The sequence below is a fragment of the Theobroma cacao genome, chromosome 6, assembly GCF_000208745.1.
Source record: "Theobroma cacao cultivar B97-61/B2 chromosome 6, Criollo_cocoa_genome_V2, whole genome shotgun sequence".
Classification (NCBI taxonomy): domain Eukaryota; kingdom Viridiplantae; phylum Streptophyta; class Magnoliopsida; order Malvales; family Malvaceae; genus Theobroma; species Theobroma cacao.
Window position 1 is genome coordinate 604,791 of NC_030855.1, and position 23,885 is coordinate 628,675.

The 23,885-nt window shown below is 35.4% G+C and overlaps 3 protein-coding genes across 4 annotated transcripts; 2 read left to right on the plus strand and 1 right to left on the minus strand.

Moving 5' to 3' along the window:
• Nucleotides 1,526-6,500, plus strand: LOC18595097 (probable LRR receptor-like serine/threonine-protein kinase At3g47570). The gene is made up of 5 exons (XM_018122606.1): nt 1,526-2,247; nt 2,330-2,695; nt 2,854-2,997; nt 4,170-6,023; nt 6,121-6,500. Exons 1-5 carry the CDS (start codon nt 1,620-1,622, stop codon nt 6,477-6,479), a joined length of 3,351 nt encoding a protein of 1,116 aa, XP_017978095.1. The 5' UTR covers nt 1,526-1,619; the 3' UTR covers nt 6,480-6,500.
• LOC18595098 (testis-expressed sequence 2 protein) lies at nt 7,617-13,926 on the plus strand. Its single transcript, XM_007022905.2, has 7 exons — nt 7,617-8,009; nt 8,078-8,292; nt 8,641-9,301; nt 9,841-10,183; nt 10,952-11,043; nt 12,017-12,211; nt 12,917-13,926. Exons 1-7 carry the CDS (start codon nt 7,830-7,832, stop codon nt 13,514-13,516), a joined length of 2,286 nt encoding a protein of 761 aa, XP_007022967.2. The 5' UTR covers nt 7,617-7,829; the 3' UTR covers nt 13,517-13,926.
• Nucleotides 14,564-23,623, minus strand: LOC18595099 (subtilisin-like protease SBT2.2). Of its 2 annotated transcripts, none has more exons than XM_018123658.1 (10): nt 22,936-23,623; nt 22,089-22,242; nt 21,406-21,803; nt 20,279-20,374; nt 18,979-19,051; nt 17,191-17,473; nt 16,317-16,648; nt 15,789-16,059; nt 15,421-15,702; nt 14,564-15,192 (listed from the first exon to the last, which is right to left on the minus strand). In XM_018123658.1, the coding sequence occupies exons 1-10, from the start codon at nt 23,148-23,150 to the stop codon at nt 14,765-14,767; spliced, it is 2,532 nt and encodes an 843-aa protein (XP_017979147.1). In that variant the 5' UTR covers nt 23,151-23,623; the 3' UTR covers nt 14,564-14,764. The 2 variants fall into 2 exon arrangements, with proteins under 2 accessions (XP_017979147.1, XP_017979146.1); XM_018123657.1 differs by having other exon boundaries at nt 22,921-23,623.

Sequence of the window (23,885 nt, forward strand, 5' to 3'; positions counted from 1 at the left end):
CGGCCAGATCTGGCCTTTGAGTGTCAAATTTGGCTGGATCTCGGTTCAATATTATCGAAAATGACTAGATAGATGCTTTTCGACCATATTCGATCGGTGTAGCCGCCACCGTTGCCATCGTCGTCACCGGTGTTGAGTTCTAGTTAGAGAGAGAATGAGAGAGGGAGAAGAGAGAGAAAGAAAAGGGGAAATGGAAGAAAAAAAGTATTTATAAGTCTAGGGTTGTAATATTTTTAAGTTATAAGGGTTATTTTGATCATTATATATTTGAAAGCTATTCCATGAGTCATGGAATAGCTATTACCGAGGGAAAGGGAATGGATAAAGATGACTTTTAGCCTATTTGATAAAATTTTTATTCCTGCGGGAATTGCTATTCCGTGTTTCAATTTTGTACCAAATAAAAGAATAAGAAATGATCGAGAATAGAGGGAGAATAACATAGCTATTCCTTGTACCAAACGTGCAGTAAAATCAAGACTTAAATCAATTTTCAATTAAAAGTCAATAACTTAATATAAAAGAGATGACTTTTTTTTTTCTGAGAAATTAAAAAAGTAATTCCAAGGCACAACAACTAAATGCCTAACTTAACACTTCTCTCGTTCCCTCAATAAAAAATTCTCTCAATAAGTAAATCGTACTTTTAATTATTTTTTTATAAAAAAGAGATTCAAATCTTATTTTTTTTTAAAAAAGATTTTACATACAAGTCAAATACTTAAATATAAATCTTGTTTCTAAACTTGCCGGTAGACAATGCTTTTCTTTAGACACCTCATGTCCTCAATACTGCCCGCATCAAGACCCCCATGATTTGCTGTGGTTAAGCTGCGCCCTTCACCTGCGGGTTCCCTCTTATTATGCTATTGATATTGTGTTCCTACTAGCTTTCAAGAAATTTTCTGAAATTCTTATCCAAGTAGTATTTTTTTTATTCATCAATCATTTTAATCCTCTAAAATTGTTATATTTTTTTTTCTCTCTATTCACCCACGCACCAAGTGTGTCCAGAATTCTGATAGACATAAAAGAATAATATTACGCAGCAAATTAGAACCAAGCAAATTGATACAAAAAGAGCCAATATTATTACATGAGGATTCTGTTGAGGGAAGGCAAAGACTATATTGGTTTTGTAATTGGAACATATAGGTCTCTTGCTTTAGCTGACTTAAAATTTTAATGGGAACATAGCTTTGATGAAGCAAGGTGATTCGATTGCAAAATGGCAAGTTTCCCATTCCTGTGTCTTGTCATCAATTGGAGAAACTCTTTCTTGCAACATGGGTTGCTGTGTCTTGTCCTTAATTGGAGAAAGACTTGCTTGGAACATGGGGTCGCATCAATCATATCATAGTCTGAAAAGCTTGACATATTGCGCGACCGCTGTTCATTTATTGTGGAAGACCAAGACAAAAACGGTCAAGAGTCTTGGTCGTGTCGAGTTCGCCTGTGTGTGTGGAATCCTACCAAAGCAACGCTTTATGGTGTCCTCTCAGGGTCTTAGTCTTGTTGACGAGTTGGTCCTTGAATCCGATTTAAGCAATGCTTTAAGCATACTTCCTCAACCATCCTGCAATTTCCATCATTTCTGTTTCTTCGTCCCTCCCACATCCATGGACGTGAGGAAATTACATTTTCTCTCGTCAGCTTTGTTCATTCACTGCTGTTTCATGGTTAGCTACGCCATGATTACTGTGAGGAACCTCACCACTGACCGGCATGCACTTCTCGAATTTAAACACCACATCATTGATCCTCACAACATCTTAGCCAAAAACTGGACCAACACCCAATCTGTTTGCAACTGGGTTGGTGTCTCTTGCTCTGCTAAGCCTAGCAGAGTCATAGCTCTGAGCCTTCCCAACATGGATCTTACAGGAACTGTCCCTCCACACCTAGGAAATCTCTCCTTGCTAGTGTCTCTCAATTTGAGCGACAACAATTTCCATGGCCATTTTCCTTCAACCATTTACAACATTTCCTCTCTACAGATGATCTCTCTTGCATCTAATGGTCTATCTGGTAGTTTGCCCCAAGATATATGTCGCCATCTGCCCAAACTTGAGGCACTGTACTTGCACTTGAATGAGTTCTCCGGTCAAATTCCATCGAGTATAGATGAATGCAGCAATCTTCAAAATTTAACATTGTACCTCAATGGATTCAGTGGCATCATCCCTAGGAGTATTGGCAATTTAACTAGGCTCAAAATAGTAGACATGAGTGGAAACAATTTGGAAGGTAAGTGTTTTTTTTTTTTTTGCCTTTTTAACTTTTCTTTGGTCTGAACAAATTATGACTTTGGTTTTCATTATGGTGACAGGTGAAATCCCTTGGGAAATTGGAAATCTTCTGAGCTTGGAGGAATTTGCTGTTGGAGACATGAGGCTAATTGTTGGTCCAATCCCAGCTTCCATCTTTAATATTTCTTCTTTGAAAGTAATTTATCTCTATAACAATAGTCTCTCTGGCAGCATTCCACATAATATGTGTCACCATCTTGTCAAACTTGAGACCTTTCATATATCCTACAACGAAATTTCTGGCCATATTCCTTCCAATATAGGTGACTGCGGAAATCTTCAATATTTATCATTATCTTATAATCGGTTCAGTGGTTTTATCCCAAGGAGTATCGGAAATTCAACCAAACTCAAGAAGATATATGTAGGTGTTAATGATTTAAAAGGTAAAGTGCTACGCTTAATTTCTTAATCTCAATCTCCTATCTGCGTGAAATATTCTGAATACATAAATATAATTTCGATATTATTGTAATATCAGAAAATCGATAGCTTTATATGATTCTAATCTCATGCTTTTACCTTTTTATCATAATACTGGCAGGTGAAATTCCAAGAGAGATGGAAAATCTTATTACATTGGAGTTATTTTCAGCCGTAGACATGCGTCTAAATGGGGTGATTCCACCTTCCATCTTCAACATTTCTTCTTTGGAAGTAATTGACGTCTCAAACAATAGCCTGTCTGGTAATCTTTTGGTACCATTTTTCACTTTAAATTATATTGAGATAATTATAAAAAAAAAAAGAGTAAGTTTTTAGGTTACTTTATCTTAGAAAAATATGATAATTAACTAAGATAAAAGGGAAAATAAAAAGATAGGCTTATTGGGATTTTGGTTCCCTCCTCATTTATTCTTTGATGTAGAGGGCAATAGAAAATGAGAGGCAATGGCCAGTGAATAGAAGTTTTCAATCAGAAGCCAACAACCTAAAATCAATTTTCAATTAAAAGTCAATAGCTTAATATAAAAGAGAATTTTTTTTTTTCAGAGATCTTTTCTAGAAAACGTCAAAACCCTGTCCGAAATAACTTTATTGACAGAGTTCGGATAAAAAATCTCATCAAAAATACTTATGTGGGTTATACTTTTCATTGAAAATGAAAAATATTGTTGATAATGGTCTGATTATTAATGACGGGAAATTTCATTGATAATATTCAAAAAATTCATTCATAATAGTTTATTTATATATCTCTAAATTTCATAAAACTAGTCAATAATTTTTGTCGAAATTACTTTTTTTGTTAAAAATTTTTGTCCGTAAGAGCTCAAATTTCTTTCAAAATATCCTTTTTTGAGGAAAAAATTCCATAAGTAAAAATGCCTTTTTCTAATTTTGTATTATTTTTGTTATTTTTCTCTAATTTTTTACATTTACTGTTAAAGATAATTACATAAAAATTAATTAAATACAACCAAATAGATAAAAATAAAATGAATAAAAAATTATTTATAAAAATAAAATTAGAAGTCAATATGCTACTGACATTGTTCGCACAAGCACTTTCTTATAGGATCTTAGGTCAAAGAGTTTTTTTTTTTGCCAGGATGATCTCCTATTGTTTCTAGTTTCTTTGGCTTGCCTTATACTCCCATCTGCCATCAGGTTTGCAAATCTGTCACCCCACCCATAAATGGCTTGCCTTTTTCAGATTGACCATTCTCCCATCAATGCTCCTGTTGTTCCCCTGTAGGATTGCTCTTTCCATTTCTGATTCTTCTTTGTATCTTATGGAAGCAAACGTTACTCCCCTGCTTCTTCTTCTTCTTCGTATCAGCTCAACTCTGTTTCCCACCAAATGCAACTTTAAGTTTTAAATAACGATGCAATTGCATTTCCTTCTTTTTTATGTAGGTAAATTGCCAGACATGAGCTCTGTTTCAAATCTTGAGAGACTCATTGTATGGGGAAACAATCTCAGTGGAAACATCCCAGACTCCATCTGCAATGCTTCTAAGCTCACACTCCTAGACTTAGCCCAGAACTCATTCCATGGCCTTATTCCGAATACATTTGGCAATTTAAGGTTCCTTGAGGTGTTGCGCCTTTGGTCCAACAATTTGACTACACAAACTTCAAATGGTGAGTGGAGCTTTCTCTCTTCCTTGGCAAATTGTCGGCATTTAAGAGTTTTAGAGCTATCATACAACCCATTGAATGCCCTTCTTCCAAATTCTATCTCAAATCTCTCTACTTCACTCCAATATTTACGTGTCAATGATTGCAAAATTAGAGGCAAGATTCCCATGGAAATTGGCAGCTTAAGCAACATTACAGCTTTAGGCCTTGCCCTCAATGAGTTGAGTGGATCTATTCCAATGACAATAGGAAGGCTAAGAAATCTTCAAGCTTTGCATCTTGGTGGAAATAGATTACAAGGGTTCCTTCCACATGATCTTTGTGGTTTAAAGAGATTGAACACATTATCATTAGGTGCTAATGAGCTTGATGGACCTTTACCGACATGTTTGGGTGATTTGACTTCTTTGAGATCTCTGAACTTGTCCTCTAACAAGTTTCATTCGATAATACCTTCATCTTTTTGGAGCCTCAGAGATATCTTAGAAGTAGACTTGTCGTCAAACTATCTTATCGGTCCACTTCCACTTGACATCGAAAATTTGAAGGTACTAGTATATTTGGATTTGTCAAAGAATTTGTTATCAAGTGATATTCCGGTCACAATTGGGAGTCTCGATGATATTCAACTTCTAGCACTTTCTAGTAATAGATTACAAGGTCCTATTCCTAAATCATTGGGCGACTTGATAAGTTTGAAAGTCTTGGATTTATCAAACAACAATCTCTCTGGAGTCATTCCCAAGTCTTTGGAAAAACTTCTTGATCTCAAGTATTTTGATGTGTCTTTCAATAGATTGGAAGGACAAATCCCCAGTGAAGGGCCCTTTGCCAACTTCACAGCTGAATCATTCATGAAAAATTATGCACTTTGTGGTTCACCTAGACTACAAGTCCCCCCTTGCAAAAATACCATCCATCGACAATCCAAGAAGGCCCTTGTGCATGTGTTGAAATATGTTTTACCAACAATTGCTTCAGTAATAACAATTGTAGCCTGCATTATTGTCTACAAAAAATGGCAGAAGAGGAGCACAAATTCAGAAATTGGGGAAGATTCGATTCCTTTAAAAACATGGAGAAGAGTTTCATATAATCAACTCTCGCGGGGGACTAATGGCTTTAGTGAAAACAACTTGCTTGGTTCAGGAAGTTTTGGCTCTGTATATAAAGGAATACTTTCAGATGGGACAAATGTTGCAATCAAAGTTTTCAAATTACAAATAGATGGAGCATTTAGGAGTTTTGATAACGAATGTGAAGTGCTGCGCAATATCCTTCATCGGAATCTTGTCAAGGTCATTACTAGTTGCTCTAATATTGACTTCAAAGCCTTGGTTCTTGAATATATGCCTAATGGGAGCCTTGAGGAATGGTTATATTCTCACAATTTTTTCCTAGATATCTTTCAAAGAATCAATATAATGATCGATGTAGCATCAGCACTGGAATACCTCCATTTGGGACATCCAATGCCTGTAATCCATTGTGATTTAAAACCAGGTAATGTCTTACTAGATCAAGACATGGTTGCACATGTGGGAGATTTTGGTATTGCCAAACTATTGGGAGAGGAAGATTCCATGAAACAAACGCTTACGCTTGCCACTATTGGCTATATGGCACCAGGTGATGTTTTAATTACCTATTCTAACATGTTATAAATTGCATTGATGATGCAAAGGTATATAACTTTTTTAATTATTTAATTTTGTTTAAAATACAGAATACGGATCGACGGGAATTCTTTCTGTAAAAAGTGATGTTTATAGTTATGGTATTCTATTAATGGAGGTCTTCACAAGAAAAAAACCCACAGATGAAATTTTTACTGAAGAAATGAGTATGAAGCATTGGGTGGAAAGGTCATTCTCTGATGGAATAATTGGTGTGGCAGATTCGAGTTTAATCCATGCAATGGATGAATTCTTTGTTGTTAAAGCAAATTGTATATCATCTGTTATGAGGTTAGCTTTGGATTGTTCGGCTGAATTACCTGAAGACAGGAAAGATATGAAGGATGTTGTTTCCATGCTCAAAAATATTAAAATAATGTTTCTGAAGAACATTGAGGAGGATCAATAAAGTAAGGTATACATTTGTTTATATAGTTTGAGCTTATTTAATCGAATAAGTAGTGGTGCTGTTTCTCTAATTGTCATAGCTTGAAGCTTGGGTGAGACTCTGAGAGAGATATTTTATGTTTGTACATGGGAAGACAAAATCCCTTAGAGGGAAATAATTATTGAGAAATATAGCTTTACTTATTTATATTTAGAAAAATTATTATGTCAACTTTTTGTTCATATAAGTGACTTTAAGCCGAGTATATATAAAGAAAAAAATTATTGTTTACATTAATCATGAAAATTTTAAACTTCACAAATGAAATTAGGAGTTTACAAATGTTTCATTACGATATATTGCCATGAGTATATATATAAAGAGGAAAATTATCCTATACATTACCACAGAAGATGCACCATACTACCAATAGATAAAGGTGATAAAATTTGACTGAACCAAAAATCTTGTTCAAATTAGCTTCAAATCAAGCTTGACTCATCCGAACTAACTAAAAAATTAATTTAGTCGAACCAAAAAATAATTGAATTTGAGCAAGTCATGATCTAAACTTTAGGTGATTTGAACTTGGAATGAATCGAACTTAAAATAGTTCAAACTTAAGCTGATTCAAATCGACAGCAACTTGAATGCGAGATCGATTTGATTGGAAATTCATAAAACCTTGAATTTATAATTTGAAAACATTTAACTTGTATTTTTTTCTTTTTGAAATGTACATAATTTTATTGCTAATTGTCGAAATCAAAAAAGATATTGGACTTTTATGATTATAAGGAAAGTAAAATTCATATAAAAATTCACCCCTAAAAAAAACACAAAAATATCTAAATTATGGGAAATTGGTTATTAAAATAGATCATACTCTTGTTAAATAATCACACATGATCTTAAAATGTTTGAACCATAAAAATAATTCTGTTTAAAATAGGTAAACGAACAAATAATAAATTTTTAAATTCATATAACTCCAACTCAAAGTAGTTCGAATATGAAAACATTCTAAGTTTGAATTGATCCGAATCTTAAAATAGGTAAAACTCGAGACGATTTGAACCCGAATTAATCTTTAACTCAAAAAAACCCAAACCCGAAATGACTCAATCACCACATGTACTAATTAGGAGAGGTCTTATTCTTGTAGATGTTGCTTGGTTGAGAAGGCTCAGACAAGTCTATTTTGTTCAGTTATTTATTTATTTCAATTTTCAGAGTCTCTATCTAGTGTATTAAAGGGAATACATGTGGGAAAGGTATTTCTTCTTTTAAGATTCGTTTACTCCTTAAGAATTAAGAAAGAATAAATAAGAAATAAGAAGCAGAATTGAATTTGGATCGAATGAAACAAGGATGTTGAGCGTGTTCATTGTTGGGTTGTTTGTTGGGGTGTTAGCAATTGTCAGTGTGGAAGCCCTGGGAGTGCTGTTTGTGTTAAATCGGTTGAATCGGAAGATCAAGAAAGAATCTGATGCGACCCAGCATCCCAAACTCCAAACCCAACAGCCCCTCGATTTCGCTTACAGTAAGCAGGTATGTCCCCTCTGTGTTTGCTGAGATTTTTAACCTCCATTTCATTCAGTCCTTTTTCATGTGTTTAGGGGATTGTTTGGGTTTTGGAACCAGAAAAAGTTCCACTCAGAGAGCCCAAGAGAAAGAAGGAATTGCTGTTGGAGGTTTCTCCTTCTAGAAAACATGGCAAAATCGAGGGCAACAGCCTGATTTTGACACATTCTGATGCTTCCCGCACTACTATTCCCCTCAAGGGCTGCGTAATTGAGGCTGTTTCCGCTACTAACTTGCCCTCGAGAAAATGGTACTGTCAATTTTTGCTGCTTGAAAAATGTACATTTATTTAGTATTTACAACAACAATTCTTGCTTGAAAAGGTTATCCATCCCATCCCATCCCATCATTTTGCTTTAGGTTTTGAAAGGAATTCTTCTCTCTTTCTGTGTTAGCCTCTGAAAATTAATGTCAGGTCTAACAGCACCATTGGTGATAATTTCCTCATTCACTGAAGAATATGATGCCACACTTAGTTTGCCATCTTAGTATCACACAATTCTATTCTGATATCACCTAATTCTGTCGTTCTAGTTGTTCACTTTCAAAATATTTGACTTTTGCTTCATTCGTTTGCCTTTTATTAATGGTTTGACAGGGCCAAGAAATTTCCAATAAAAATGGAAAACCAGACTTCACTAATATACAAGGGAAGTAAAATCGTTTACCTTTTTCTGGAGACTTCCTGGGAGAAGGAGTCATGGTGCAAAGCTCTTCGTCTTGCATCATGTGAGGATAAAGAAAAGTTGAAGTGGTTCACCATGTTGAATCTAGATTTCCATGCTTACCTGGCATCTTTAAATGCTGGATATCCTTCATTTATGAAACCCTCATTAGGTTTCAGTGCTGAGCCAATTGATAAGGGAAGTAGGCTTGATGGAACTTCATCAAAAGTTAGATTATTTTGGAAAAAGCTGTCCAGAAGGGCTTCGAAGCCTGGTATAGAAAATAAGGGAATTTGGACTTATCAACCTGTCCGTGAAGAGAGAAAGACTGAAAAACAGCAGCCATTCCAAGATTCAGTGACAAACAAGGTGCCTAACAGTTCGATCGAAGAAAATATGGCATTTCCATTATCACAAGGTTTTCCTCGCTCAGCTAGTCAAAGTTGTACTTCTGTTGCTTCTGATGCTGATTCTGAACAAGACAGGCTAAATTTCGATGAAGGAACACTCTGCTGGAACTTGATAATTTCTCGAATCTTTTTTGATATCAAAGGCAATGCAGGGTTTAAAAGTTCCATTCAAACACGGATTCAGGTTGGACAGTCACCAAAATCAGACTTTGTGCTTTTCTAATTTTTTGTGTATGGTATTGCCTCTTCATGTTTCTCGTTGATTCATTAATTGCACTTTGTGAATCAGTCTACTCTACTGATTGACTCTACCAAAGTGAAGGACAAAATGAAAATGTTTTTTGCTGCTAGGTATAATTACGTTGACATTTTTTTGTTACAAAAAATTGCACCTTGACAATTTAGTTGGTTTTCCAGCATAAAAGGGGGAAAAGACAAAATCTTTTGTTTGTTTTGACGGGTGTATTTTGAGTTTCCTAATTCAACTTTTGCTCTTATCAGTACATTTACCTGCAAAGGCAAAGTTTTGGCTTTTACCAAGTATTTTGGTCGTCAAGGTAGACTATATTTTTCTTGTGTGTACTATTACTGCATCAATGTATTGATTCAGATGTTCAATGGCCATATTGCCTTCTACTTTTTCCTGTAATTAATTCTATTAAAAAAATATTTGACTGTACATTTGAAGATAGTTCTGATGTTTTTTATGATTTGATATAACAGAGAACATTGTCCAATATGAGGACCCCTAGTTACATAGGTGAAATCATTTGTACTGGTGTAGACATTGGGAATCTCCCGCCTTATATCCATGCAATGAGGCTTCTCGCTACAGACATGAATGAGGTATGGGCGTTTGAGGTTGATGCTGAATATTCTGGTGGAGCTTTGTTAGATGTTGAAACAAGACTTGAAGTTCAGGACCAGGCTTTTCAAAAAGGCATAGTGGATGCAAATTCAGAATCAAATTCTGTTGAGAATATGTCTTCAGACCTTCTTGAAGGCTTTGAGCACTTTGGAAAGCATTTGAATCTTCCTGAAGAGGATGAGGTTGACCCTAAAGTTGGTTAGTATGAATGATGTATATTTTTGTCCGCTTCTTCATTCACTTGGCTCAAGATTTGCTGATGCATAAAATGCTGTTTATTATTTGTTAAATTATGAAGTTATTTAAAAAAACACAGATTTCCAATTATGCACAAAGCACATGGACACTCATTGGTTAAGATCAAAAGTTACACCCTTTTTAGGAAATCATAATCACAACTTTAAGAAATTCCTAGATGGAAGGCCTTGCTGACTCCAGATCTCTGTCCTGGTGTTGTCATGTCTTTGTCTCTTGCTATAAATGAACCCCCCCTCTCAGTATAGGAGGTTTTTATGTAGAGAAGCAGGTAGTGTGTGTATGAGATGCCTATTCCCAAATTTGCATGACATGCTTGCATGGTGGACCACAGACTTGTTTGCATGGCATGGGTGGGCTTGATAAGTAACCCTGTCTATGTGATTTCTTGTTGCAAACGTACACATTAAGACATGTATGGTTGTTAGGAGAGGAATCTATGCATGACTTTTCTCCTCGTTTCACTCTTGAATTTTCTACCGTCATGGTTTCAACATTTTACTTCATTTCCCTCCACTTTTCTCTATTCAAAGATGATGCAACTGTTACTACATGCGCTTCTCTTTCAAATGCAGCTCTTTCTGTAGCTTCACCTAATTCATCAAGTATAATTCCGGATTGGTCCTCTGCTTCTGTTTTTACTCTCTATTAATCTGGCTAGGATAAATGATGCTATTTTCATCCTTTTATTTCTCTCTCTTTGGGTTTCAGATGGTCTAAAAGGCTCTAAAGGTACATCGACAACAAGTTATGTGTCTCGCTGGAAGTCTGTTCTAAATTCCGTAGCTAAACAGGTTTCACAGGTTTGTGTATAATCTGTTTACACATATAAGTGTTTCTGCTTGTAGGAACTCATAAAAACGGCATTCAAGGGTTATGGAGGTATTTATGTAATTAAAGAAGAAACTTTGAATGTTAATATGAAAACACCCATCTCCCCTTTATAAATCCTCTAAAAGTAGATAGTTCAACATCCTACAAATTGAAGAAGGGAACTTCATAGTTGCCAATTGAAATTCTTTGAACTTGGTTGGTATTTGAGGAACAGACAGAACCCTTATTTTACTTCTCGTTGAACGTAGAGCAATGAGCCTCTCCTTTCTGCATCTGAATTCGGTGTTATTGAATATAGAATATTGTATTTGAATATTGGTTTGTTTGTAAAAATGAAATTTGTGGGTTGATTTCATATCATAAGGACAGGTCATATCAAATTTGAAGAGAAGTTGAGAAATCACCAATTTGAAGAAAGAATGTCTTGACAGATAGGAATTTCTAGGGATGGAGAATAGGGAGAGAAACTAGAATTCACAGGGAAATTAGAGGGAAAAGAGGAAGAAATAGAAGAAATTAGGGAGAAATAGACCACTCATTTCAATAGGATCAACTGCAGTAATTCTTGAATTTGATGGACAAAATTAAAGGAATCAGACCTAGTAGATCTTAAAGCAGGCCATTGACATTTGCTGGATTAACAATATTATTCTTTTGTTGTTGTAGAGGCCTCTGATTCACCCTCTTGATCCCAATAGGATGGTTCATACATTATCAACATGGTGTTTGTCATGCCATTATGTTCTTAATGAACTTATCTGATATTTGCATGTTTACTTAGTCGCAGGTCAAAGAATACTGCTGTGTATGGATATTTCATCATGTTATACTGATTTGAGCATATTATTAATGTATCCCTAATAAAATTTATTACATATCATCTATCACTGAAAAGAAAATTTTGTCTTTTATTATTAAACTAATTGATATTTCGAATTGGAGGTGCCTTTGTCTTTGTCAATAAGGGTTGCATCCCTTCGAGGAACACTGCGGTTATATATAAAGCCACCTCCTTCTGATCAGTTATGGTTTGGCTTCACCTCCATGCCTGATATAGAGTTTGACCTTGAGTCTTCTATTGGGGAACACAAGATAACTAGTGGACATATTGCTTTATTCTTGATCAGTCGCTTTAAGGTATGAATATCATTTGTTACACAGTAATATTGCTTGATGAAAAACATATTTCAGTTTTCTTTTTCATTTTATTCCTTAAATTGCTTAATAAAAATTTCCAAGTGAAACATTGGTTACTCCGTTGCACGAAACACTCTAGAATTTGGCACACCAACTAGTTGAAGAGAAAAAAAATGTTTTGAAAAAAAAAAAGGAGTTGTGTTTTGAAAGAGAAGGTACATGATAACAAAAGTGGGGTTTTTTTTTTTTGGGCAACTGCATGTGTAGCAAAAAAAGAAGAAAAAGTGTTTTATAAAAACAAAGTTGAAAAGATGTATATGTCTTAGTTTTATATTTATTTTTGTAATTTGATTTGGTTTTTAAGGAATTTTATCTACTGAGTTCGTGTCATTTAACTTGACTCTGAACTGAGTAATTAGCATTATACATTAGTATAAATAAAATTCCCTCCAGCCCCCTTCCTTACCCCAGAATGAAAAAAAAGGGCTTTCAATCCAACTGGCTTGACTAATACACCTTATGTTCCCAAGTGTTTATAGAAGGAAAACTTTACCTTTTTTACTGAATTTATGCAGTCTTTTTCATTTTAGCCATAGAAAACGAATGATGAGCTATTTGTCACAATTTTCAATGCTGGACTCAGCTTTGATAGGATGAAAGAAAACTGCCCAGTGGCTTTAGCTGATGCTTCCATCATTTGCGCAGGCAGCCATAAGGGAAACTATGGTGCTTCCAAATTGTGAAAGTGCATGCATTCCTTGGATGTTAGCAGAAAAAGATGATTGGGTGCCAAAGAAAGTTGCCCCATTTATATGGCTTAATCAAGAAGCAGTTACTGATAATAACATTGTGTGTGAAGCTCAAGGCCCTCAACTTACTGAATCAAAAGCGAAGGAAAACAGGAGAACCTCAGACAGTGAGCATCAACAACCAAAGGTGGATTCCTTGCAGCCACCAGTTGTTGAGTGTGCGGCCATGCCTTCTTCAAGCTCCGTGGATTCTTCTTCTATAAGGAGTAAGTCCTTGCAAGATCTAAGAACTCCCCTTCTTGCAACTGATGAACCACATGAAGCATGCCAGGAGAATAGAGAGGAAGCTTCAGATTCAGAGTCATTATCTAGGCCATTGGTAGAGTTTGAAAGGCAGAGTGATGTAATTGATGACAATGATTCAAGGCCAAAGAAGATGGGTAGAAAGGCAAGGATGCTTGATTTGGGGAAGAAAATGGGGGAGAAATTTGAAGAGAAGAGGCGTCACATCGAAGAAAAGAGTAGACATATTGTTGAGAAGATGAGAGGGCCTTGAGACAGCTGAAACAAAAACCACCATTGAAAACTCACAAGGTACTCGAGGCAATATTTTTGATACAATGTTGCTTAGAAAAGAAAGTGAATTAAGAACTATAGCAAAAGATATAGGAGGGATGAGCTATAATTCGATTATTAGTTAACCGATTCGAATACATTTGTTCCTTAAATACAAAAAATTATACCTAGTTCTGACTTATTTATCTCATAATCACCAACCGTGTACATTACATATGTTATGTAAAATTATTCCATATTCTTGTTTCCAAATTTATTCCAAACATTTCATTGGTGGTGCTTTAGGAATGATGACCACAAAGCTCCAAAAAGCAAGAGCCATCTAGAGGTGTGGATTTTCTATTTCCTTGTTTGAACAATTGCTCTGCAATCTTCTCATGGTTGATTTTAGATTGCACTGAGTTCAAAATCTTTTGAGCGTTATGTACATGAGTTTAGATGAAGTGAAAGCTGGAAATTTTGACTTTCTCAACATTGTTTTGATGGAGAAAATTGTGTGAAGATTTTGTCAAGTAAAGGAACATATTGATTCAAAAGAGTCATGCTATTGTCCCATCACTTTTGTCCTAACTAATTATACACCTTAATATGCATGGTATGAATTATTTGCTAAATCCAAAGATTGGATCCATCAATTCATGGGTAAGTCTATTAATTATTGGTTAAATCGGAACATGAGATCTATTTATGGTCAAGTCAATTAATTAATAAATAAAATATTAAAATCAATGAATAAATTATAATACGCAAGCGAATCTCAAAATAACATATTTACCCAAAAATACATATTTATTACGTAATGAAAAATCTTTATTTATAAATTTAAAATTCACCTCAAAAGTGAAGAAAAATTTTTACTTATAAGCCCAAATACCCAGTCTCTAACTGATATGAGATTCGTGACAGACGCATGCATATAACTAATATGAGATTCGTGACAGACGCATGCATACAACATATAGACAATATGAATGAAACAAACTGTGAGGGTGACAGTTAAAGGGGTGGTAAAAGCAAAAAGAGAATATAAAAAAGGGATATGGCCAAAATGAACCACTACAGATTATTCAATCAATTGTGGTATATCTAAGATTACAAATAATTTGGCATTTACAGGATAATGAATGAAAAAATTGGTTAACAACATGGAAGCTGAAGAAGAAAGCAAGAAAGGCAGATTATAAAACACAGCAAAGAAAAGAAGAAAACGCCCTCCCAGCAAAAATCCTCAGCCATCAGTCCTTTTGTAGGAAAATTTGACAATAACTGATAATGGGATGCTGATATTATGACCTTGGTTTCCAAAAAGTCCAATCCTCCCAAAGCTGGCAGAAATGTTGTTCATTGTGGCATTAAAGATAATAGTCAAGACCTGCTTCTCTCCAGTGCCAATAAAGAAGTGAGTTGGACTGACCTTCATGGAAACCCCATAAGGAGCACTCCAGCCAACCTTGTAAGTTTCATTGCCAGCAATGTTAGTCACTGATCTTAAAACCGTTTTAGACTGGTTCAGTTTTGCAATGGTGATTGAAGGCAGGTTCAGGTCTGCACTGCCAATGGTAGAATTATAAACCCAACAGTTTTGACCAGTGTAATTTAAGACCACAGGACCAGAACCGTTAATGCCACAAAGAAAGGACATATAATCATCATAAGCTGCAACAACCAAGTATATGAGGTTAGAATGAGATGTTCATGGAATGGTCATCTAATAGTAGTGGGACCCAAACAGATATCAGAAAATCCTTAGATTTCCATTGACTAATACTTCGTGACTTTCTTCTGTTTGCAATTTGATAAACAATAATTTTTAACAACATATATATACACATAATGCAGAATAGCTCATAAAATGTTATATTTACTAAAAGCAGAATGACTTACTGGAATCCAAGATCAGACCCGGATCAAGAGCTGAAGTTGCATTTACAAAACCACTGCCCATGTCAAATGGTGTTGCTGGAGACTGGTTTAAATCAGGATTAGTGTAAGCACGCTGGGCCATTATGGGGCCACCACTCTTGTCATAAAGAGAAGCAGTTGTAGAAAGTGCAGATGCAATGGCTGCAGGACTGAAATAAGGAAACTTTTGCTTTATCAGTGCAGCAAGCCCAGCAATATGAGGTGCAGCCATGCTTGTCCCAGACATCATAGCAAAGTTTTCACCTGTGAGGTCAAGTTATTTGTTTAAGCAACAATGTGACTTATATAGAATTGTAATTGAGTTATCTATATTTTTCTTTATCTAATACCTTGGAATTCAACTGAGTCTGTGCCATGAGAACTCCAGGCAGCCCATATCAAATTTCCAGGAGCAATCAGGTTGGGTTTCATTATGTCTGCATCATCTAGAAAACTGTCCTCTGGATCCGGTCCCCTGGCAGAATAATACATAACCTTTGGAGCAGATACACTGTAGTTTGCTTTCAGTCCACCTGAAATGCTTGCAACTGCCCCAAATCTAATAATTTTCTTTGTAAGTCCATCTCTCTCCAATGAAGAATTGTAATATTGGAGTAAAATCTGTTCAGTATATATAATCATAATAAATTAGTGAATTCTCAGTTTGTTTGTGTGTATGTGTGTGTGTCTGTGAGAGAGAGAGAGAGAGAGAGAGAGAGAGAATATACTCTATGACCACAGGTCACAACTTATCAAATGTTTTGGAAAGAACTAAAAAGTTTGCCCACCATATGCCATTACAAACAAAGAAACAAGAAGTTAATATGTAAGAAAAAGAATTCGCATATGCCTTCATGATTTACATGCAGAACCTTCACCTTGGAATCATCTGGGGATGGAATTATGATGCCGGGCATTTCCAACGGCGTGGGATTGAGCTGAAAACCAATTACAAAAGGGTCCATGTAGAACACAACTCCAGCTGCACTAAGGTTTTTCGCGGTTTGTACGGCCAGCTTGATGGTGGAGAGTCCAAGCACAAATCGGATTGAATAGCTACAGATTAACAGGTTTCCTTCAATAAGTTCCGGGTTGAAGTTACTAGAGTCTTGGCATTCACCCACATACATATCATCGGCAAGTGTTGTGTCATTGCATAGAGCATGAAGTGCAGAAATCAGTGTATACGTTTCATCTTTATCCGTCCCCGCTGCCAAAAAAGGAAGAGAAAGAAAAGAAAAAGTAATATATCCCATTTACTAATAATGAGTAATGTGAATGGAATCTACAATAGCAATAATTACATGCATCAGTTGAATAGATATAATCTATTGGTGTATAAGATCAAACTACTAATTATAAATTTAAGGACTGACAACAATCTGTTAATGAAAGAGATTAAATGAAGTCAACCAGCATATAAGGTCCAGGTTCTATAAGGTCCATGTCTAAGTTAAGCATATAGACACAGTAATGTACCACTTAATCTGCAAAGATTGACACAATTGTTATCCAGTATTTCAGAATCGCTTTTAAAAGTGGGAAGAGGATTTAACAATCAAACTCCTTCACGGAAAATGAAATATGCATAGGAAACCAACTAAAATCACAAAACAGAATAAGAGAAATTCTATATATATACTTCTCTTTTCTTCTTTGATCCATAAGAATGCATAACAAATCAAAAACCTGTTATCCATCACTTGATCTCAAATTGATAAAGAAGGAAATAGATTTGAAAGGTAAACTTACATGCAAGTCCAACTCCAGGGATGGTCACATTGTTTCCAAGGATGATAGAGTTAGAATATGCTCTGTCATGAGAGGCAGCACCAATGGTGAAGATCCATGGACTGAAAGAAGACATGCTCTTAGGTGATGGTCCAGTATTGCCGGCAGCTTGCACAACAAAAATGCCAGCCTTGACAGCTGATAACAATGCCATGTCAATAGGATTGAAAAATGTTGCGATACCAGGTGGACGCCTGTTGGGAGTGATCGATAAGCTTATTATGTCCACCCCATCTTGAGCTGCCTGCAAATGTGGGATGAAAATGTACTTGATTATAGACACCAAATCAATGGTTGCAAGAAAAGGAAGGATGTGATTGCCATGATGAAATTTTACAAATAGATAAATATATTTCCGCTTTAGGCAGAAGAAAATCTTGACCAAGAAGAAGACTTCCTATTTCCAATTGAAATTCTGTGGTCTTAACAAATGGATGCCTAGCATTCAATTTTGCCAAGGGAATTCTCAATAACTAGAGGATCAGAGAACATTCTCATGGTTGCCATTTAGCAAAAATGGGAACCACCACCACCAACCCCTCTTCCCCCAAAAAAGAAAATGAAGAAGAAAAAAAGAAGCAGAAGCCTTGTAGCACCAATGCCATAGCCAGAAACTTTTTATACCAATATGCTGGTCGAAGTCAAAATGTTAAGAAAATATTATTAGATTTTTGGTCCATAAATAAACAACTCCATTATCTTAACTTTACTAATAGTAATCAAGCAAACCACATAGTAGTTTTCTACCATGAATTTGAACACTTTATTGGAAAAATGTCCCTTAAAATTCTAATCAAAATCAATACAACTATGCAAATATTTAATTATTAAAATAGAAGAAATTTTTTAATATTTGTTAAGCATACTTTCACTTACATTCTTAATACTATCATAATTGTATTCCAATGTTGAATATCATTGAAGGTTTTATATGGTGGAGATGGAACAAATCACGCACACTTATAAAACTACAACCTCTGTTTTTCCTTTCCCATTTGGGACTCTCCTTCCTCTTCTTTGGCAACTTTGGCGTTCAAATCTCTCATCTGTCAGATGACCAACCAAAGACCCAAATTGTTTACCCATAAGATAATAATTAATTGGTCTTCATTAATTTGAGATGCGGATGTCAATTTAAAGGGGATTGGCACATGAGCTTGACCAAGTTCAATAATTTTGTGTTCCCTTGATGAGGGGAGTTGGGTTCTTTGTGATTTTGGTGGGAGTAGAAAGAGAAAAGGGAGCTAAAACCAAGTATTCTTGGTTGTTTCAGATGAGAAATAAGAGTGCAAAAGAGACATGAAAAACTCCAATTGCCAAAAAACATGGAATGGAGCATAATGCTTAATCCTATTTATGTAGGTTTTGACATTTGGCAAAGTCCTGATTAAGGCTCATCTCCCTTAAAGAAGTGAACTGAAAGATCCCAATTAGATTTTAAAAAGCAAATTTGAAAAAAAAAAAAGGAGAATTAGAGAGCAAAACTTATGCAGCGTACGACTCAACAATTTCCCAGTAGTTATAATATTTCTACCCCAAAAGTGCAACATTTATAGTTCAAAAATAATCAGCGTCCATAGCTGCCTGAGGCAAGCACTACACAACTTCAGGCGGCTCAAAGAATCAGGGGAGAAATCAATTTTAAACTTGCCAAAAATTAAGAACATAACACTTTGGTAAGTGATTGCTTTGCATGCAATCATGTGACAGAAACTTATTTGCAGAACACAAACCCAAACTATGACGAACCTGGTCTATGCCAGCAACAACATCTGCAGCAAATCCTCCAAAGCTCTTATATAAAGCCTTGTAAACAGCAATACTGGAAAATATGGCCACATCATTAATATAAGCAAATAGAAATGAGACATATGGAAAAAGTACATATGTTTGTATGCATTATATACGCATGTACTTACATGCATGAGCACAAGTTGAAAATATGGACATATAATACATGCTAACAGAAACAGGTGTATGTGCACAATAACAAGTCTGTATGTACTGGTATGTATATTTATACACACAAACACAGGATTATACAGGCATAATTAATGAACCTTTGCATTACTTCCATGAGGCATGCTATTCAAAATATCAAACTAAAAAGTTCACAATGTGCCCATCATGAGTTTATGCTAAACACATATTGCAAGCTTCTCGATAATACATTTCCTGTTGATATTTGAATGAAGATAGATTCCTTTTAAATGTCACTTCCAGTATATGGCACATAAAATAGGATACCATTCTATGATCAGCTGTTTTCAGCATCCAACTTTAAACAATTTGGCAATAGGTGGAGTGACCCAACTTGAATATAAACCACAAGAAACACAAGACCTCACCTATGTGGGATAACCTGCTTAAAACTTCCCCTGACATGAAGGCCTAATACCAACAACCGAACCGAACTATCACTACAACGTGGACAAACACAATAGGGACAACAAACAACGTAATAAACCTGCACTCTGATACCATGTTGTCAGAGACAATAGATTGGAGAAAACTAGAGGGACAATGTGGAAGTCTCCTATGTATTTATATTAAAATATTAAGCACCAAAGAAGCTAGACTTCAGCTTCAGAAATTTCTCATGTAAGACCCTTTTACGTACCTCAAGTACCTTATACATCCTCAGAGTTGTAGAATTATATCCATACATTTGTTCATTTATCCTTTCTAATAATATCCTACCTTATTTCAACCTATAAAGATTACTATTCGAAAGAGAGAAGAAAGGCATTTCATATGACAAAAGTATATGAGACTTGGACTTCAGAAATTCTCATATAATGCATTCAACACCTAAGGCAACCTCACCCAAGTAAGGGTTTCTCAACTTAAAATTTAACAGATTAAAACCCAAGAAAGTAGGAACAGATTAAAACACAAGATAGTTGGAACACTAGAAGTCATTCTATCAGCTAGCACTGGTCTGGATGAAAGTTAAAGATAATAAGCTTCTTTTGGTACATTTGCTTCTGCCAAGATTTTCATAGACATAAAAGAGAATAGTAACTGAGATCCAGTTTCAGAAACTTACTGTGAATGAGGAGCCATCCCACTAGCATTTCCAAAGTGGTGCCCTGCTACCACCACCGGAATCCCATGGTTTCCTGCAGCAACAGAAGCTGTATGCCTGCATTAATTAGATTTACTGCAGCATTAGAAGATTGAGTCAAGACCAATAATATCAGGTCAATTCATAAACAGGTGACTGGAATGTATCGCAGATCATTCACCATTGACACTTTATGATGCTTTTCAATAACATAGGCCCATGTTTCGTATATTTAGTAAAAAGAAGGTTATCTACAGTATTTAACAACATTCAAGAAATTTTGTGATCACCATCATCTTTGAGATTTCAACTTCGATCAATTTTCTTAACAGGCTAGTATATCTTGCAAAGAACACGGAGACTTTATTGCATCTCCAAAGACAATATGATATCTTCCAAAACTGATGGCACTTACAAAATGATACCAGGTGTGGGAAGTACTATTCTTAAATATATAAGAAGAAAACAACAGAGAAAAGAATATCACAGTAACATATATATAGGCTTATGGGATTTATCAGCATTGTCCCATGGGAGTAAGGTGGAAAGAAAATCGGGTTTGACCACATAATAAACCCAACATGTCAGTCCCTTCAATGCAGCAGAGAAGGATGGTCAAACAAGCTTGTCTGTGCATATAGAGCCTACAAGCGTCTCAAGGCAATGGAGTGAATGTTTGGGAATCATGATCACAACCATAAGAGACCTCATTAAAAGAGTCAATCTAGAATGCAAGGGCTTGAAATTTTGAAAGAAAAGGGGGAAAAGATAAAGTAAACTAGCATTAGTAATGTAAAACAACCGTGCAACAAATTCTTTACTAACACAGTCATTTCTTTTTATTATTTTTTTAATAACTTCACATAATTGCATCTGTTGTCTGGCTGTTAGCAGAATCATTTAATTTTATTTGGATTCAAACTTCTAACATAATTTTTCTTTAAATCCATTCCAATGTTTAAGTTTCTATCTGAGATCAAGTAGTTTAATTGTTTCTTATCTCCCTTGAAATCTAAAGTAACTTGCAAGTCAAACTTACAAAAGAACAAAGAACAAGCAATAATACTAACTCGACAACGATCCATAAAAAATGCAAAACATTCACTCACGTGCCATGGCCATCACCATCAAATGGTGATGCATAGTCCTGAGATGAATTAAATATTCCTCTTGTTATAGCAGATGCTGCAAAATGGCGTGCTCCAACAAGCTTCCTATTGCATGAACCAGAAGGAAAATCCCGAGTCACCTCACAAATCCCAGAAAAATGGGCAGGAACTGGGTACGAATGATCTGATACATGATCAGCAAAGCTGGGATGTGTTGGATCAATGCCAGTATCAATAAACCCAATCACAATTCCTTCTCCTGCAGTTTCATATCCGCCTTCTTGGGACCATGCTCCCTTCGGTAGACCCAAGAACTGTGGAGTATGGGTGGTTGCAGTTCTAACAGAGAAATCCAAAACAACATTCGCAACTTCTCTTCTCCTTGAAAGCTTGCCCGCCTTAGAAATAGAAGAATACAACTAAGTAAGAACCTTGTTCCTTAATTATAAGAAAAGTTTCGAAAAAGAAATTAAAAGTTTCTGTGTATTTGAGATACTAAGAGCGTAAATGATATGCAAAACTATACAAAAGGGTAGACGTCAAACATATTTTTTGGATTTAGAAAGTACAAATAAAAGAATATACTGCAATGATAAAATATCAAAAAGCATTTAGCAGCACAATGATGATGATAACATGACAAAATGATGGTTAATTGTGAGGAATGTCAATTGATGATATACCTGTTCAGTGGTAACAAGCACAGCAAAGCCATTTATCAAGTAGTGGTAACTATACAACTTCAGATATTTCTCCCTCCTCAAGGCCCGCCTCAATATAGAATCATGAACTCGAGAAAAATAAGAGCTAGAATTTTGATGAGATCTTGAATTATTCCTAAATGTAGAAAGATACATTCAAAAGAAACAATTAGTCCACCCTTTTAAGATTGACATCTCCAAACAACCTATAAAGGCTTCCAAGAAAAAACAAAGAGATATATATGTGAATTGAGAGAAGTGAAAAAGGAAACAACAAACACAATAATCAGCATGTAGCAAATTATTGGACATTTATGTATGTCAACATGGTGAAGCTGAAGGCCTCCCATTTTTTCACAGATTTTGTATCCAAAAAGGCATCTGGCAAGTACAAAATAATAGTCGTGTAAGAGGGAAAGTTTCCATTTAAACAAAAAGGGGATGTGAAAAAAATTTTTTGATAGTGATAATATGAAAAAAGATAATTTTAGGTTGGGAAAAACTAAAGACATGACATATGCTAGCTTTGACAATTCCCTAACAGCCAATACCCCTTAAGCCCCACAGAAAGAAACAGGAGGACCCATTACCGTTTAAAGACTATTAACAATCAAGCCTCCAAGAAAAAAAAAATTACCTATCAGGACACAGATTTACTCTACATAAATACCAATTACGTACTCAAATTGTTAAACAACGAGTAACAGAATACAACCAAAAGAAAGAAATCAAAGTTATTTTCAGAAGAAACCCAAAAAAAAAAAGTTGCTCGTAACAACGGCTTTATTCTACTACTGAGGGCAAAATTCTATGCCTTGGTTTGTGAAACCTGTTTAATCTCCCTGAAGCACCACCATGGTGGAACCCCTGATAACCCTTCCTTCTTAGTTCTTCCTCAAAGTGATGAACAGCAGGAACTTGCTTAAGAGTGACAATGTACACAGCTGTAATTGCGTCTGAATCTGAATCCCCCTGACTTAGAGTGTTCACAAACAACCCAAAACAAACTGCCAGCACCAAATACACCCAACAAACGTTCCCCATTTTCTTCGAAAACAAAATCCCAGATTCCCACCGACCCGACCCACACCTCGTCTGAGATATGCAACAAGAAGCAAAGAAAAAGATCAGTAACCCAAACCCAAGTAGCTCGTTTTGCGGCTGTGGTTGACAGTAGGGTGGGGTTTTGTTTGAGATGTAAGAGGTGAAGATTGAAGAAAGAAAAAGCTACCCTTTTGAGGAATGTGGGAAAAGCAAAAGAAATGAATTGCTAAGATTAGTAGCCATTCACTAGGACTCCATGGAAGGGAAGTGGGGAATGAGTGACAGCCACAGAGCTGCTGCTTTTTCTCCTCGCTTTATATTTTAAAAGGAAGGAAAAGAATGCTTTTGTTTTTGTACGCTTTTGAGCTTGGATAGAGGAGAATGGAATTATTAATTAAGCTATAAGAAGGGGAAAGGGGAGGGGGTGGAGTAAGGAGAGAATCTGCTACTTTTCTCGGGGGCTGTGCTTCTGAACGTTTGTTGTTTATGTAAAGCACAGCTTAAAAAATATTATTAGAATACAAAAAATATGAACGTTTTCTTTTGTTTTTCTCCACTTCTAACTGTTGGGGATTTTCCTGTCTTTTACTGTTATTTCTTTTTTTATTCATAAAACTTCATACTCTTTTTTATTTCTTAAAATAAAAAATATATTTTTATTATATAAATAGCTCAAATTATGTAATTTCTTCAAGTACTGAATTTTCTTAAATAAAAATTAAACTTTTACTATTT

What these genes read in the sequence shown, in the direction of transcription:
- LOC18595097 (XM_018122606.1), top strand. Translation starts at nt 1,620, where the DNA reads ATGGACGTGAGGAAATTACATTTTCTCTCGTCAGCTTTGTTCATTCAC. An exon ending in CTCAAACAATAGCCTGTCTG is followed by an intron (nt 2,998 to 4,169) that starts GTAATCTTTTGG and finishes TTTTTTATGTAG; the next exon opens with GTAAATTGCCAGACATGAGC. An exon ending in TATTGGCTATATGGCACCAG is followed by an intron (nt 6,024 to 6,120) that starts GTGATGTTTTAA and finishes TTTAAAATACAG; the next exon opens with AATACGGATCGACGGGAATT.
- LOC18595098 (XM_007022905.2), top strand. Translation starts at nt 7,830, where the DNA reads ATGTTGAGCGTGTTCATTGTTGGGTTGTTTGTTGGGGTGTTAGCAATT. An exon ending in ATTTCGCTTACAGTAAGCAG is followed by an intron (nt 8,010 to 8,077) that starts GTATGTCCCCTC and finishes TCATGTGTTTAG; the next exon opens with GGGATTGTTTGGGTTTTGGA. An exon ending in CCATTCAAACACGGATTCAG is followed by an intron (nt 9,302 to 9,840) that starts GTTGGACAGTCA and finishes TTGATATAACAG; the next exon opens with AGAACATTGTCCAATATGAG.
- LOC18595099 (XM_018123657.1), bottom strand. Translation starts at nt 23,150, where the DNA reads ATGGGGAACGTTTGTTGGGTGTATTTGGTGCTGGCAGTTTGTTTTGGG. An exon ending in GGGATGGCTCCTCATTCACA is followed by an intron (nt 19,052 to 20,278) that starts GTAAGTTTCTGA and finishes CATATTTTCCAG; the next exon opens with TATTGCTGTTTACAAGGCTT. An exon ending in CATCCCCAGATGATTCCAAG is followed by an intron (nt 16,060 to 16,316) that starts GTGAAGGTTCTG and finishes TATACTGAACAG; the next exon opens with ATTTTACTCCAATATTACAA.